The sequence below is a fragment of the Malaya genurostris genome, chromosome 3, assembly GCF_030247185.1.
Source record: "Malaya genurostris strain Urasoe2022 chromosome 3, Malgen_1.1, whole genome shotgun sequence".
In the NCBI taxonomy this organism is placed as follows: domain Eukaryota; kingdom Metazoa; phylum Arthropoda; class Insecta; order Diptera; family Culicidae; genus Malaya; species Malaya genurostris.
In genome coordinates, this window is record NC_080572.1 from 274,576,529 (window position 1) to 274,593,724 (window position 17,196).

General features: G+C 38.1%; 1 protein-coding gene across 13 annotated transcripts in view; it reads right to left on the bottom strand.

The window, feature by feature from the left end:
• LOC131436757 (myocyte-specific enhancer factor 2) overlaps nt 1-17,196 on the bottom strand; it is a 186,775-nt gene that overhangs the window by 20,740 nt on the left and 148,839 nt on the right. For 12 of the 13 annotated variants that reach the window (XM_058605656.1, XM_058605657.1, XM_058605655.1 and 9 more), the window contains one exon: nt 1,727-2,309. In XM_058605656.1, coding sequence (XP_058461639.1) covers nt 1,727-1,780 — 54 coding nt within the window. In that variant the 5' untranslated portion in view covers nt 1,781-2,309. Of the gene's footprint in view, nt 1-1,726; nt 2,310-10,658; nt 10,678-17,196 lie in introns of those variants that run through there. The other variant, XM_058605651.1, reaches the window with a different exon arrangement.

A 17,196-nucleotide genomic window follows, 5' to 3' on the forward strand; every position in this document is an offset into this window, starting at 1 on the left:
CAAATTGCTTGCCAGACCGACACCTTCTACCCAAACTTTTCCATCGCCACCATGGTGTCAGTGTCGTCCAGGTCCTGGTACACCGATTTCGTATAATATTGCGGTCCGGGCAGCGCTCGAGAGTCTTCCTTGGCGTAGGTTTCGTCGTCGATCAGGATGCATCGCGCTCTTGTCATGGCCTGAACTTGCTGTACCAGGGACTTTTTCGGCACCTTCTGTTTCTTGTACGTTTCCAGAGAGTTCCGAACTTTGATCCGTTGAATCATCCCGATGCTGTTGTTGAACTGCTTGGCCAAATCCCGCGTCGACGCCGATGGGTTTTTCTTGATGTACTCAACCACGGCCGGGCTGGCTGGGACCCGTTCTCCTACCGGATCGGGGCAAATCCTTCATGGAAAGGGTCTTTTCGAACTTCTCGATAATATTTTTGACACTGGTGTGGTGCACTTTCACCCGTTTTGCAATTCCGTTGTACGTGACACCACTTTCTGAGCACCAAGTGTGCAGAATTTTCTTTCGCGTTTCCGGATCAATTCGACTCATCATTGAAACGATAAATCGTACCGAAACCAATCGATTGCGCAGCTGTTATTGACATGTAAACAAACATGTCACCGCAAAACACGGTGCAAAAAATTAAGCCATTTCAGAGTAATTACTGTTTGAATGTTGCTAACTACTTATCGATACATTCCTTAAAACAAAGTCTTTTGTCGCTATAATCACTATTTGATGTGGTGATTTTCTTCCACAATGATCAAAGCTGATCGAATCGTCCAGTAATTTGATCTTACAGGAATCAGTGATAACAGTAGCTCAAAATCACCACCGATCGGTATTGATTTTGATCGACTGATCAACTGATCTTAAAAAGATGAGATCAGTAGTGATCTTTATTTGGAGAGATCATAATCGATCATCTTTGCTAGTGATTACGATTTAATGATTGTTTGCTCTTTTTCCACTTCGAATGGGATAACCGGATAAAATCTTAGCCGGTACTTTCAGAGCAAATGTGTTGATTTTTGCACGGAAACTTTCTACGTGTTCCCCTCGGCTGCGGCATTCATTCCACATATTGAATGGTATGTATTTTATCGAACAGATTCAAAGTAGTTTGTTGTATTAATTAAACGTATGCGCTTGATTTGTACAATTTGTCTAAAAGATTTTTTGTGTACAATTTTGTAATTGACGGTCTTCGGTTTTCTTATTCACAATCGAAAATCTTGATTCACATTTTCCTGCATAAAATGGGCTTATTTCCACCTCTGGTTTGAGGAATGTTGCAGAATAAGTGAAGGCAGCACTGAATCAATCTGAATGAATTTGTATAAAAAGTGAGCCCCAAATTTATGTCAAAAACTATCTTAATAAAAAATATCAAAAAAATGACAGTGTGAATGACAAGAGAAAGGCATTATCACACTTGGTAAATTAGGAGTTGGTTTTCTTGTAATAGTTAGAAATATATTTCGTTGTCTATAATAGCGCTTCTTAGATCGGTGACCCATGTTGGTAAAACTTTATTGTACTGATTTTGAAAGTTTCATTGTTAGATGATTTCATGACAAATTTTAGTCATTTTCTACTAAGTTACAAAAACACATGTTCAAGGATGTCCTATATCGAAAGACCGAAAATAACAACCTTGAATATTCTTATTTTACCGCCATCGAATCAGTTCCCATAATCAAAACCTTACACACACACACGATTCACTCACCTGTCGGTTCCGCTCGTCCGTTATCCGTGAGATCTGTATCTTTTTTCTGCCCATTTTCTCCGCTTAACTGCTGCCGCGTGTTAACCAATTTGCTAATTTACGTCCTCCAGTTTTACCGGCTTGTTTTGGGCTGACTGTTTTGGGGTTTTCAGTAGATCACCACCGCACCGGCACTCCAGCAAATGCGGATAAAGCGCAAAAATGAAGCCAAAAATGTCACACACTGCACACTCCGTTTTGCAATCCAAACGGTCGGAAGATATCCGGTAATAAATAGCACTTTTTTTTTCTTGCAGTCCTCTGTGATTTCTTCGCCCTTTGCGGGCTTGTTTACGACACTCTTTGCTCTTTGGAAGAAAAAGGTGCTTCCGCACCCTTAAACTCACAGACACACACACACACACACGGTTTCAGTATGTTACAACACGGTACCGCTTTCCTGTCTACTAATTCCTTTTTATTTTGGCGAGCTCGAAAAGAAAAAGCTCCGCTCCGTCGTAGCTCGTCCTACGTTCAAAGAGAAGTCAAGTTCCTCCGTCTCTGCTTCCTGCTGCTATACCGACCGACAATAGAACACGATAGTCTGCAAGTTAGAAAAAAAATAGAGAATAAAAACACACAGTTAGTACAGAAATAAATAATATAAATATTCATTTATGCTTTCTTCGCTGGCTGCCTACTCCCTTGCCGAAGGTTGTCGGATGCGTGTGGGAAGAAACAGCATACAATAAAATCCCGGTAGTCCCCGGTAGCCCCAGGCTAAACCGATGACCAACTGAGCCTTCCGCCCTTTTCACCCAATGCTGATGCAAACGTTGGTTCTCGCATATACATACATACATAACAGGGAACCGACCGGACGGACATGAGTTTTCGCTATTTCACAACCGAACACAGGCCGCATTGCATTTCGTCCGGTCAGCCATAACCTCACCCAGCGATCCACGTGGAGGAACTACCGCTAATGCATGCTACATAGTCACAATTAGCTAGCGAATTGTGACAACAGTAGAGTAGCAGCCAGGGGAAAACACCGTTGGCGCACCGTTGGGTCGTCAGGTCGGCGACGGCGGAAACTAGTACTAATCGATATATTAATGTCGTCTTCAAGGATGCATTGGAATTCCAACTACGGTCACAAGGGCACCAAGGCTAACGGCTAACGGCTGGGGGTCAGTTGGCTGGAAAAAGTCACGGCCACCGTCGGACTGGGGGTTAGGCTACTATTTATCGCTCGGCTCCACTTGTCAACTGGGGACGCAAAAAAACAAACAAACCCCTAGCAGTTTGCAATCGTGGGTTTGCGTGTTACGACGACGGGTGACATTGTTTTAATGGCTTGTAATTAGAGTTCGGGTGCAAAAAAAAAACGGGCGGTGAACGGAACCGGTTGGGGCCTATCTAAAAGGAAATTTCACACTGTTATCTCCAATATTTTACATCTACCAAATGCCAAACAGTTGAACATTTCTCTATAGAAAGTACATGGAATCGCTGGAAAATCGATCGGAGCCGGTCAAGATCAATTCCACAAGGCAGTTATCTCGAACCGCTGATTGTTATCTTGTATTTCAACGACGTGAAACTTTCACTGAAAGATCCACTATTATCATGGCGTTCTTTTTGACGAACAGCTGAATTACAAGCAGCATTTTTCGTACATTGTGGAAAATCCTTCTCGTTGTCTGAGATTTGTAATGATAAGGTGGCAAGTCGATTTCCGATTTCAATTTCTCAGTTTCCCGGTTTGAGAGACAAACATTCCCGGTTTATTGGCCCAAATCGCCTCTGTTTAATTTTTCTAATATTCCTTTAATTCAAACTTTAAACAGATATCCCATGTCCAAAAAAGAACATCGTAATAGGCACGCTATTATTGAAGTATTTTTCGGGTATCTCGATACATGTTTAAATAGGAAATATTCATTATTACTAGTACATATAAGAAAATAAAAAAGCTTTTTAAGTAATCTAGGGGTTTTGGTTACAAGTTACCGGTTTGTGTTGAGCGTTGAGGTTTGTGTTTCTAATGTTCTACAATCAAACAGTTCAATCAATCGTCACACTTTTGAATCCGCAATTGCACGAAAGTCTGCTTGGATTAGTCTTGATTAGGAACCAACCCCGATCATTGTTTGTCTTGATTTGTATTTGTTTTATAGCCGACGAAATCACACCAATATTCCAAATGTATGCAATTATATCTTTGTACATACTTGCTATACGGATTTCGATATTTGAGCTTCTCTTCGCCAAGCTTGTGTTCAAGTTTTGTATGCAAGCAGTTATTTTTATAGCGTTAAGTTTCTCTGCCATTCTGCGATTTCGGTTGAAGCGATACACTTTTTCTCATTATCAATCGAGTTCATCTTATATAAATTAGAATATTAATTTTAAGCACTTAAAATTTCTCGGGCGAAAAAGACATAACATGGAATTTTATTTGAACTCGCATGACACAAGATCAGAGCATACCAATTAAAGCTTCAAATCGTTTTATGGCACTTTTTGCCTTACTGTCTAGCAACAACCTACCTCTAGCATGTTACGCGTAGGACTGAAACGTTAGCTATAATTTTGCTTCTATTTATAAATCCGCGTGCTTCCAACAGCTTCGCTTTTGCATCGATTGACCAATCAGAGCGATACTTTCCCTCTGATATATCGCTTACTCCTTCAAAACCGTCGTCTTTGGCTGGGAAATCTGACATGCCGAAGATTTTTAGTAGACAAAATAGGACACTGCTCGCTACTAATCGAAATTTCAATCATTTACAATTGATAATACGTGGCTTGATGATTCAAATCGAATCTTAGAAATATTTACAATCAAATAATGATATACTATTGATAATTGATACAAAATATACTGAGCTGTAAGTGTTTAAAATCTGACCACTTTTCGTGTATTTTTCCTTGAGTATCTGATTTGCAACCACTGTAAAAACCGACATTTGAACCGAGGCCCAGAGGGCCGAAGTCACGTACCATTTGAATAGGCTCGACGAACTAAACAAATGTATGTGTGTATGTATGTGTATGTGTGTGCGATAACTATCGTCACTCAATTTTCTGGGAGATGGCTGAACCGATTTTCACAAACTTAGATTCAATTTTTTCTTATGCTCCCATACAAAGTTTCTGAATGTCACTCGGATTCGACTTCCGGTTCCGGAATTAGAGAGTTATTATGCACAAGAAATGTGATAATAATATCACTGACTTTTCTCGGAGATAGCTAAACCGATCTTCACCATCTTAGATTCAACTGAAAGGTTTTAAGATTCCATAAACGTATTCCAATTTTTATTCGGATCGAACCCCTGGTTCCGGAGTGTAAAAAGGTCAATTTCAAGAGTTTTTTTTTCATGAGCTACCTCTTTATATTGGCTAGTGAATTTCTCTAGTTTGCAATGATTTGCTGAATTTTATCCAAGCCCGACTACCGGCACTTTTTTTCCAAAATTGCCATAGAGAATCTTAAAAAATTTGTAGATTTTATTATTGTATAGTTGAATGAACCGACTATACCGATATCCAGCTTTAGATTCCAGAAGTACCGACAATAGCAATCAAATGTAATAAAATGGAGCTCACTTCACTTTCTCACATATGATTGAAAAGATTTTCAATAACTTAAATTCAAATGTAGTATATCAATGTAGTAGTATTGTGCAATAGAAATCTTCAAAACTCTTTTCTAACCTTTTTAAAAATTGTAGTATTTCGGGGAATTTCTGCTAGAATGTAAAGGAGAAAATGAATAATATGAGAAAGGACACCGTACACCATTAAGTGGATTAAAACGAGTTTTTTTTTTCTAATAGGAGAAAGTAACATCCGTTATGTAATCCCATTTGAAAAATGTTTACAATTTCAATGCGTTCAAGAGCAAATAAACTCAAATGAAATTCATTAAAACGCACAAGATGGAATAACCGGAAAAATGATCAGAAAGTACGAGTTTTTTCACAATGAACTCTGCGCTGGTCTCTAGCCAGTTTTATTTCCAAATCGGCCAACTAGTTTAGTTTCTATAAGAAACCCTTGTACAATTGATGTGGTTCTAGCAGATCAATCTAACGTTTGTAGTGTACACTGAAGTCTTTTTTTATGCGAATTTACGTACCGCATAAAAAAAACTCTGAAAATTCGCATAAAAAATAACCGCATAACTCTGAAACTTCGCATAAAAAAAAACCGCATAACTCTGAAAATTCGCATAAAAAAGTCGCGTAAAAAACCGCATAAAAAAGACCGCATAAAAAAAGACCTCAGTGTATTTGATTCAGATAATCTACCAATAACATTGTCCCGGGTTGGCGGTTCAATGCATAGGACGCTGGACTTACAAGCCAGTTATTGTATGTTCGAGCCCCGACCTGGAAGGATTCTTATACCGTTTTCGTTTTTGAACCTAGACGCGGACTACTCTGACTCCGAGTAAAACGAACACGTGGTACGCGCCCTAAACAACAACTCATGAAAAAAAGATAAAATAAACAAACTCGGCTGGATGCGTGGTACCCGAGAAAGTTTTCAGAGCGAAACTACGCGATTGGAGTCCAATCTAGAGCGACCTCAGGTTGCTAAAACAAACATATCAAACGTTGTTTGGGCGACTCTGGGTCAGCTTTCGGGCTGCTCTGATCAATAAACGAAAACGGTATTAGTGTCAGTAGGATCCATACTACTAGCCATGCAATGATTCTGTACACTAAGAATCGGCTGCGAAGTCTGTTGAAACAGAAAGGCCAAATTCCACAAAAGGAATGTAATGCCAGGACTTTGCTTTTACCAATAACATTCAGGATTTCAAAGAGAGAAATGATTATTTCAATTAGTTCTAAAGCTATGTCCATCGAGAATCCGGAATAATAAAATCATCTGTATCTCGGTAATGAATTGACGTACAAATAAGGGTAATACATCAAAACAAAGGTAATTCACTGTACTTTAGGTAAAAAATATCAATACTATTATATATTATATATTATCTCGTTACCACTGGATGACTTTCCGGTTGTAGTGTGGCAACTCGTCAAATCTGCTTAAAACTTCACGGGATCTTTATGGGCTTTAATGAAAGGTAATACGCGGTTTTTGGGGCATTCTTCCTTGTACAGCTTCGAATCCATCGTCTTATTCGTCACGTACACTTTGGTCTTTGCTCCGCAGCTGCATATCCCTTGCCAGATCATCAGTTTTTGGCAAATTTATGCATAAAAGCAAACTTAAACTTCGCAGGAACATATCCATGTAGAATTTTTGGCCAGAAAGCTGTCCGAAATCCTTTTTGACGTAGGTTTCATCGCCGATGAGCAAGTATCCTTGGTATTTTGTCAAAACCTGCTGGTACAATTTCCGAACTTGAATTTTGGTGACGAAACTTGGCTACAACGTTCTGTTTAATTACTTGCTGGCTCCATAAGAACGATATCCTGCACGCAAATAAATTTTTCGAACAGTACTGCGACCAGCAGCGTATTTTTGTGCGATTTCATTATCTGATAGTTCAGGGTTTGCTCTGACGATTCTCAACACCTTCTGGTTCAGCTTGCGGTCTTATCTTGAAACGTTTGAGCATATCATACACGGTTCATTTGGTGATTTTCAACGTTTTAGCGATTTTTTTATTGCGAAGCACGATTGAGTATCACAGTGGGAGTGCAGAATTTTTTCTCTCCTCTCGACTTCCATTCGGAATAACTTTTGACTCACTGCACGAAACACCGAGAACGTTTGTTGTCTTTGAGTTGAGCTATGGTTCATGGCTTATCAGCGTATACCTTGGATTTCAAATAGCTCCACAAAAAAATCTGGTTGCGTTAAATCGGGTGATCTCGGATCTGGGGAATAATGGTCGTAACGAATCAATTGTTGGTCGAGTTGTATAGCATGTTGTACCGTCCTGTTCAAACCAGTAACCATTTAAACCATTTTCACGAACAATGGGCATCACAAAATCATTTATTATGGCTAAATAACGAAACGCACGTTTGGCTTCCACAATTGAGGAGTTATTTTAAATGTAAACTTGAACAATTTCTGCGCGTTCTTTTGATGTGTACTATTCTATGGTAAAGTTATCTTGGAATGACGCTTCCAATCCGGTATGTGATCTGACAATTCTGTCAAATGTTATGGCCCACCCTGTTGATTCACTGAATCAATCAAACCATCTTCTAAACATTTCTAAGGATCTTTAGAAACTCCCAGAAATCGATTTCAGCTCTCATAAACCTGTTTGCATCCACCTAATGGTGTAATGATGCCTTTCTCATATCAATCATACTATAATATATAATATTGTGGTATACTTCAAAATAATTTTCTTCGATTCTTGAAAGAATAAACGAAATCGGTTTGTTTGACCGTCAACTGATAAAAACTATCAATTGTAAAAGATTTGAGGTCGATTTAGAATTTTTTTTTAGGTTTTTCCCCATTTTAAGTGATGGTTATACAATTTTTAACACACTTTACCCCATATTTCCAGATCCGGAAGTCGGATCCGCATGAAATTCAGGAATTACGCATGGGACCATAGGACCTGTCATTTGAACCTAAGTTTGTTAAAATCGGTCGCGCCATCTATGAGAAAAGTTAGAACATTTAATTTCCTTTTTTTTTGCACATTTTACCCCATAACTTCCGAACCGGAAGTCGGATCCAAATAATATTCAGCAATTTTTTATGGGACCTTTCATTTGAATCTAAGTTTGTGAAAATCGGTTCAGCCATCTCCGAAAAATTAGTGCAAAAAAACGTTACATACGCACATACACACACAGCCATTTTGCGTACTCGACGAACTGAGTCGAATGGTATATGACGCTCGGCCCTCCGGACCTCGGTTCAAAAGTCGGTTTTCACAGTGATTGCATAACCTTTCTATATGAGAAAGGCAAAAAGGAAAATCAAATACTTCCTACAAACGGTGTATAAAATCAAAGTCGACAACTTTTCCAGTTATGTGTGAGAAATCAATATCTCACACAAATATTAACCTAATACAGGTATTGTTTCAAGATAACAATACTGAGAAAAATTATGATAAAATAAAGGCTCAAAATTTAAAAATATGAAGACCCCATCGAAACTACGCATTACCCACAGATTCAGAAAGACTTTAAGTTGATCCAGATTTGTTTGAAAGATAGTTTAGTGCAGTTAAAAAAAGGTAAAAATTACTGTCGTTACGAAAAGACAAAATGGGTTGCGTGGACCCGTAAGCAGAGTCTCTCACGCACATAGAATTACACATTCGGAAAGGTATCTTGCTATACTAATTAAAAACCCGCTTTATGATTTGTTCGTTGGAAAGGTGTGTCTTGTTCAGTTGAGATAATCTTAAAGCTTCCTCCATGCGATTTAAGCTGGCAGTGCATATATTCATTATCCATTCGAGTCCCTTGTAAGATGGGCTAAGGTTCCTCGTTCGCGACCAAATCGACAAATTTGCTGTTAGTTCAATCTATGATGCATTCTTATTCATTTAATTGTGCATTAGTAGTCACCTTAAAATTGATTACAATTACTGAAATAGGCTGCATGAAGAAACTACTAACTTTTGAGTCTGTGCAGACTTCTCTGGAACCGATTTAGCTGCTTTTGTCCAAGATTTCTGAAAGAATTCTATAGTTGTAGCTTGTTGTTTATATTGAGAGAGTTCTCTCTTCACCCAATACCGATAGGTTACAACTTCGGGTAGGTAGATGGATTCGTCTCTTCCGGTAGAATATGGACTCTTTTCTTTTTATACCATTCCAAGTGACAGTGACAAGATGCCAAATCAAGCCAAAATAGTGAGAGAGCCTTATGACTGAATAGGAATGTTAGCATTCCTTCAAAAACGCTTCTTTCCACGATCATCAAAATGTAACAAGTTTATAACAAAAAGCTGGTTTTCGTAGCAATAGCTGATATAAGTATGGTCTCGTTAGTAGTTAAGGCCATCGTCCAGGTACCATGCGCGCGGGTGGTTTTAGGAAATTTTCGATGGAAATTTTGAAAAATTTGCCAAAACCAAAAACATACAGACCTTTGAAAAGCTTCTATCTATATGCAGGGCAAAAATGGCTGTAAAATTCGGAAGATTTTCCGAGTCTTATCAAAAATAGCTCAGAAAAATGAGTGTGTTGTGAAAGATCACAATTTCACAATTATTTAAAAAAATAATGCGTTGATATAATTTTTTTTTTGCAAATAATAAATCTTATGATGGCTACAAGGATGACATTCGGACATATTTTTGGAAAACCTTTTCACGCTTTTCACAGAATATCAACGACTTTCAAAAATTTCAACGAAATCTGTTATATGAAAATCGTAGATTTTCCATGAAAAGCGTGAAAAGGTTTCCCAAAAATGTGTCCGAATGTGATCCTTGTAGCCAGCATAAGGTTTATTTGAAAAAAAAATTCATACCATCGAATTATTTTTTCAAATAATTGTTAAAGATCACAAAAAAACTCTTTTTTTTCAGAGCTATTTTTGATAAGACTCGGAAATTCCTCCGATAGAGAAAGAGTTTAGATACGACATCTTGATTAAGGGGGCATTCTCCATGGTAAATTTTCTTGTTTGCCGTTCCTGTAGTGATGAATTTTCGACTTGCTCGACCAGGGCTGCATATTGCATGCCAAACCAAATATTTTTTTTATACTTGATCTTTTTCTGCGTCTTGAAATGCTTCTTAACACCGTTTCGCTGTATGTATGCTGCTTAAATTCATCCAGTACACAAGTTTCATGGTCCATTATCACGCAGGAAAACTCCGTCAAATATTCGCGATACAACTTGCAAGCCCGTATTTTAATCGTCACATTCTGCTTATTATAACGGTTTCGTATAGTTTCATACTTTCCCGATGCTTGAAAGTGTGCACTAAAGTTGAAGACATTTTTATTTTGTAAGCCACGGTACGTACCGAAAGATCTGGTCTGTTCTGCAATATTTGCTTCACTTTCGCGTCCTTCTGGTGATTCCTGAGATTCGCTTTTTGTTCCGCTCTCAGACGTTGTCAAACGTGCATCGAAAAATTTAACAACATTACGGATAGAAACTACAGGAGAACCAAGCTATTTCGCAAGTTTTCTTATTGACAGATCCGGATTTTCATTGCACAATTGTTTTTCCCGTTTGCTCTTTTTCGACGCCATCTTCGATCTAAAATTTAGCAGTATCACCGAAAAAAGGGATTTTATACAATGAACAGACATCCTGCGAAATATTCCACGCGTTGATGAAATTCAACTCATGGTGACATATTCAAGTAATATAGTAAAAAATCGGATGAGAACATTGAGTGATTCAGCGAAAAGTTCTGATAAAAACTTCGCTATGATACTAAAAAAGTCGGGGTTTCCAGCAATTCCAATACCATTCTGTAGAGAAAGGCAAATGAGCGAACTTCAGCCTGCTTATCACATTCGAGGTGATTCTCACCGTTTTATTTGGCGGTCGGGTCGGTTGCAACACTCGTAAGCTCCCTTGCAAGCAGATTGGGAAAAAATGATCCTTTTATTGCATTGCCTTCTTATCACGGCTTTGGATGCCAAAATAAATTGATACCAGTTCCGCGATTTATTTTAGGCGTTTCCATAGTACAAGTTCCGACTATTCTCACTGAATTCAAATTAACGAACAAAATATTTTATTCCTTCCTGAAAACATGCTCCAAATTATTCTGTATCTCCTCCACCAGAGTTTCTTCCGTTACAAATAATATGAGGTGACAACATTTTTAATTAACTCAATAAAAACGTTGGCACCGGTAAGTAGGGAGGGGAGAAGATAGTGCGCCGGAAAGTGAGTAAATCAATTCTACTACTACTGTCTGTTGGGACCAGCAGGCTGTAACATAAATCAGCTGATGATGAAAGTGACCACACTATTAGGCGTAAAATATGACCCCCGAACAGAAAATTACGAGCGTCGCGTCAAACGACGATTACGACATCACTGCGGCGGGGTGTTGAGTGAAAAAGAAAAAACTTACGCCCAAGCCCACAACGTTTTTTAGTCATCCGGCCCCCATCCTGCGGCCAGAAGCGGACAAAGTATAACACAGCTAGAACAGCGCAACTGCTGTTCCTGGAAAATTTACGGCTTGCGCCGGCTGCATCCGTCCGTGCGTGCGTGCGTTCAAGTGTACTACCGTATAGTCAGAGCCAATCGGTTGTTCGTGTGAGTTTTACTTGCTGAGGATTATGGCGTTTTCGTTTTTAATTTGCACTACACCGGTGCAGTGCTACACTGAGGCATGAATAAACGAACAAAAATGACGAAAACATAAACAGTAACCATTGACTACAATTAACGATTCCATTGCACAGAGCTACACCAAACTTTTGATGAGTGCTACACCAGTGGTATCGGTGCAGAAAAAGTGTAGCACTGGTGTAGTGCAATTGGTAAAAACGAACGGTTTAGGTGCAGCTTTCGCTACACCGGTGTAGTGCAATTTAAAAACGAAAACGACATTAGTTTTTAATCTCAGAGTCAATCTTTTTGAAAAGACGAACTGCGCACGATTTTTGCGCTGCGCCTGGTAGGTCGTTTTGGCTTCTCGCAATCGTCTCATCTTCGGGGCCATGCCTAATGAGCAGCTGCACTCGTTTGTTTACAGCTAGATTGAAACGTGCTACTTGCCAGTGGAACCAGAGTCCGCACGGAATAGTCCATTGTTCGGGAATTTGGCAGCTACAAAAAAGATTTCATGAGCCCTCCGATGATGAATTACAAATCAACGGGTTTGGCTGAAGAAATTTAATTTAATCATTTATTCTGAGAACAATTTCGCTAGATTTGCATCCAAGCAAAAGCCTTGCCAAATATAATCACATTCCTTTTGAGGAATTTGACCTTCTGTTTCAACAGACTTCGTTGCCAATTCCAAAACTTCAGGTTCGGTGGCTGTGACTTTACTCGACGACGTCGATGACAAAAACGGTGCCCTATAGCATACAAAACATTTCTTGGAACTGCTTCTAAATTCATCATTTTCAAAAAATACTAAATCTTATTGTTTGACAAGCAATTTTCAATCACAGCAATAAGAGTCCCTTGCTATAACATTAGGCCCAATCAACTAGTCAATTTACCACAGGGACTATCAGGAAAAGCTATCGTTGCCATTTATCCAAGGCCACGAAGATCAACTTTTGTTCTGGTTGGATTTATCATCATGCCACTATGTCAAAACTGCGTAAAGTATTAAAAACACCAATACTCCCAACAAAGTTAAAAATAAACTATGTTTGACTTTTGGAGCTTTTGAACTTTTTCTCATCCTAACTTCAATAGTGAGACTTCAAAAAAAAGAAAGGTAAGATTTCAAACTTTAATCTGGATCTATCTTTATTAGTTATGCCGAAATGTCGTCATAATTATCTTATCATCGTTTTATTATTATACATGAAATTGAAGGATTTTTCTGGACTGAGAAGTTATGTCCAAAGAACGGTAATAGGCTCTCTGAAACAAAAACTAACAGTAAAAAGAGCAACATCCATTTCCCGATCAACTGATGCCTTCAATTACGTCGGCATAGGAGTAAATTTCACATTGATTCTCATTATTATTTTCATATTACGGCATTTGCTTTAGTTGTGCATGGCCAAATGACAATTTGAAAAAAAATGCTAGATCTCATTTTTACCTTTTCGCTTGGGAAGAGGCAGTCGCACTGATATCTAGGGTGTTTTAGAGGAAGCAATGGTCCACCGTTCACATACTCGTCCATTGATTCGGTGTCATATTTGTTGGTGGAATCATCGTTACGGTGTTTTTTTTTTGACACAGGACAACATTGCAATGGGTCTATATGAGTTGTGATTTGAAGCTGGTTTCCCCGGCTTTTGAATGGCGATAACTTTCACTTGCCTCCAGTCAGGTGAAATAATATTTTGCTCAAGAAACTTGTTGAACAATTCCAACAAACGTCTTTTTGCGAGGTCGGGCAGATTCTTCACCAAGTTGAATTTAATTCTGTCCAACCCAGGAGCGTTATTGTTACAAGACAAGAATGCAAGATTTAGGACAAGAATAGAAAATTTCATCATTGAAGGACTATCAATGAAACCATTATTTGGGGTAGACTACCGAATAATGCTCTGCGTAGGAACAGAATCTGGACAAACTTTCCTCGCAAAAACAAATATTCATCGGTTCGAGTATTCCTCACTCTCGTTTCCTACGTTAAGATTCCTCATTCGTCTGGCCGTATTCCAATTTTTCAAAATTCTGAGGAGCTCCTCCTCCTCGTTTTAAAACGGCTTGAAAGCATTTTGTTTCGCGTGTCTAGCATCTGAGCACTCTTTGTCCCACCAAGGGTTTGAAGGCCTTCTGTTAGGCAATGGACCAAGAAATTACATCTCGGAGAATATGAAGTGAGTTTTGTTTTGATATTTTTGACCACTATTTGAATTGATGGATCGGAAATAAAATCTTTTGGTCATTACCTAACAAAACACACACAATATAAGAATTATATGACAAATTGAAAGCACTTCATTCGTTCTCACGTCACCATGTATACAAAAATACTTACGAAATTGAAAATTTTTCACTTATCACCCTGCAATTCCGGAACCGAAAGTCGCTAATACACACCCGATGGGCCAGAATGATTCGTTACTCCTGGCAAGTGTATCTGAAAATTGCTAATTTAGCAAGCGGTTTACAGCACTACTTATGTGGGCAAAAAGTAGTAAGACTTTTGAATTATATTTCGCACGGAAACCTTATTCGTCGAAATTTTTCTTTTCTAGGTTGGTATGACATCTGTGCCAAGTATCACGTCGAAATATTCATTAGTGTTTAGTATATGTCTGTCTTTCTGAAGTATTAAAAATGCAAGGCGATTTTTACAATGTGTTAAATTATTCAAGAAAAAAGAATTCCACTTACTTTTCTTGAAGATGGCTGAACCGATTTTCACAAACGTAGATTCAATTAAAGGTCTTATAGTCCAATAGCCTGCTATTGAATTTCATTTGCATCCAACTTCCGGTCCCGGAGTTATAGGAAAATATGTGGAATAAACTATAAAATATGGACTAGATTTTCTCAGAAATTGCTTAACCGATTTTCACAAACTGAGATTCAAACAAAAGGAATTATTGGAAATTTTCTAGAACATTTTATCCGAATCCGACTTTCGGTTGCGGAACTAGAGGACGATATGTGGAAATTTTTCAATTTCATGTGATTTTCGATTCCGGAAGCATCGAAAATAGCATTTTAATGCTCCAAAATGAATCTTAGACTATTTTCTCAGAGATGGTTTGGCAAATTTTCATGAACTGAAGTTTAAGTAAAAAAAAATCTTGAATTTTCTGGATTCGACTTCCGGTTCCGGAACTACTGTGGTAGGCGTTTAAAATTTCATAGTGCCACCTAAAGCGACGAAGTGAAAGAAGGAAAAGTTGTTAACTAGTTTCGAAGCTGGTCCAATTTGTAGGTCATATTTGTTGCAGGCGATACGAATGGTAGATGACAAAATCGATTTTCACCAACTTATACATTCAAAGGAAAAGGCGTACGGTTTCATACAGAACTCCTAAACTCGTTGTGGACAATACTTCCAGTTCCGGAACTATAGGGTGTTTTGAATCGTAGATTTTTCTAGACTACGTTCGAACAAACTTTCCTGTTTCTATTCAATGAACAGTTGTTATAAGAACTCCATAGTAATATTTATGATGGCATGAGTTATATGAGAAAGGCATCATTGCACCGCTATGTGGATTAAAACAGGTTTTCTAAGAGTGTAGGCTCTAAGAGTCACGCAAGAGTTTAGATAAAGGGTGATTTTTGGCTAAAATGTTTTTGGCAACACTATTTTTGATAGATCACGCGTGAATCGTGTCCTGTGTGACTGGGCAAAGTTGGAGGAAGATCCATTGTTTTTCATCGAAAAAATGTGTTCATCGACGAAACGCATTTCTGGTTGAATGGATACGTCAACAAGCAAAATTGCCGCATCTGGAGTGAAGACCAACCAGAAGCATTGCAAGAGCTACCCCAAAAGGTCACTGTTTAGTGTGGACTTTGTGGTTTAGCCGTACTTCTTCAAAGGCGACGATGGGCCGAACGTTACTGTGATGGTTGATGAATTTTCAATTGCCTAAAATGGAAGAATTGGACATGCCTGGCATGTGATTTGAACAAGACGGAGCCACATCCCACACGGCACGCGAAACAAATAGCAAATTGAGAGCCACCTTCGGTGAACAGTTTATCTCACGTTTTGGACCCGTCAATTCACCGCCTAGATCGTGTGATTTAACGCCTTGGGACTATTTCTTGTAGGGCCATGTTAGGGTTTATGTCTACAAGGGTAAACCAGCAACGATTGACGCACTGGAAGCCAATATGGAAGTATTTATTCGTGAAATACTGGCCGATATGTTGGAGAAAGTGTTCCAAAATTGGACCTTGCGCATGGGCCAACTATTGCATGAAATCATCTTCAAACATTAAATTATATTGATCGTTCTATCGATTGCTATAAAGATATCATAAAATTGAAAGGTCTTATGGCCCATACAATTCGTTTGAATTTTATTTGGATTCGACTTCCGGTTCCAGAATTACAAGTAAATAAGTGCAAACTTATTAAAAACTGCGATTTTCACAAACTAAAAAGCAAACAAAAGGTCATGAAATTCTTTAAAAAGTCTCCGAAAAGTTGATCCAGGTCTGACTTCCGGTTCCGGTATTACAGTGCACAGTGGTCCGAAATGGGAAAATAGCGTGACAAAATTTTTTTCATTATTAAATATTAGTTTTTTGTAGTTGGTGTCTTCACAAAAGTTGTTCATAGTCAAATGGCGCTCCTTTTGATGAAAAAAGTTACTAGGGTGATCCTCATTTAGATTGAAATTTGAAATCTAACTTTCTTAAATGAACTCAAAAATGATTTTTTTGTACAATAAAGTTGTAGGAAATTTTTTTTGAGCAACTTTGCGTGAAAAAGCACCTTTCTAGCTTTTCATTTTATCGAGTTACATCAATTTTCCCGAGTAAAAGTAGGGTGGCTCCTGAAAAATCACTTTTTTGTGTCAAATTTCTCGAAAGGACAATGTATGAAACACTTGTAGAACTAATTTAATACTATTATTTTGCTGAAGGAAGTATGTTGATACGTTAAGGCGTTTAAGAGTTATGCAAAGTGTTTGAGAGTTTTGAAGGTATTTTTAAGACTAATTTAAATAAGTTAATAAAATAACACTCTACCAATTTTCTCTTAAATTTTGATGTGGAACACATCTTTATTTTCTATATAGGGTGCAAATCAGAAACTCAAGGAAAAATACACGTAGAAATGTGGTCAGGTTTTAAACACTTACAGCTCAGTATATTTTGTATCAATTATTATAATATTATTTCATTATTTGATTGGAAATATTTCTAAGATTCGTTTTGAATGTATCAAGCCACGTATTTTCAATTATAAATGA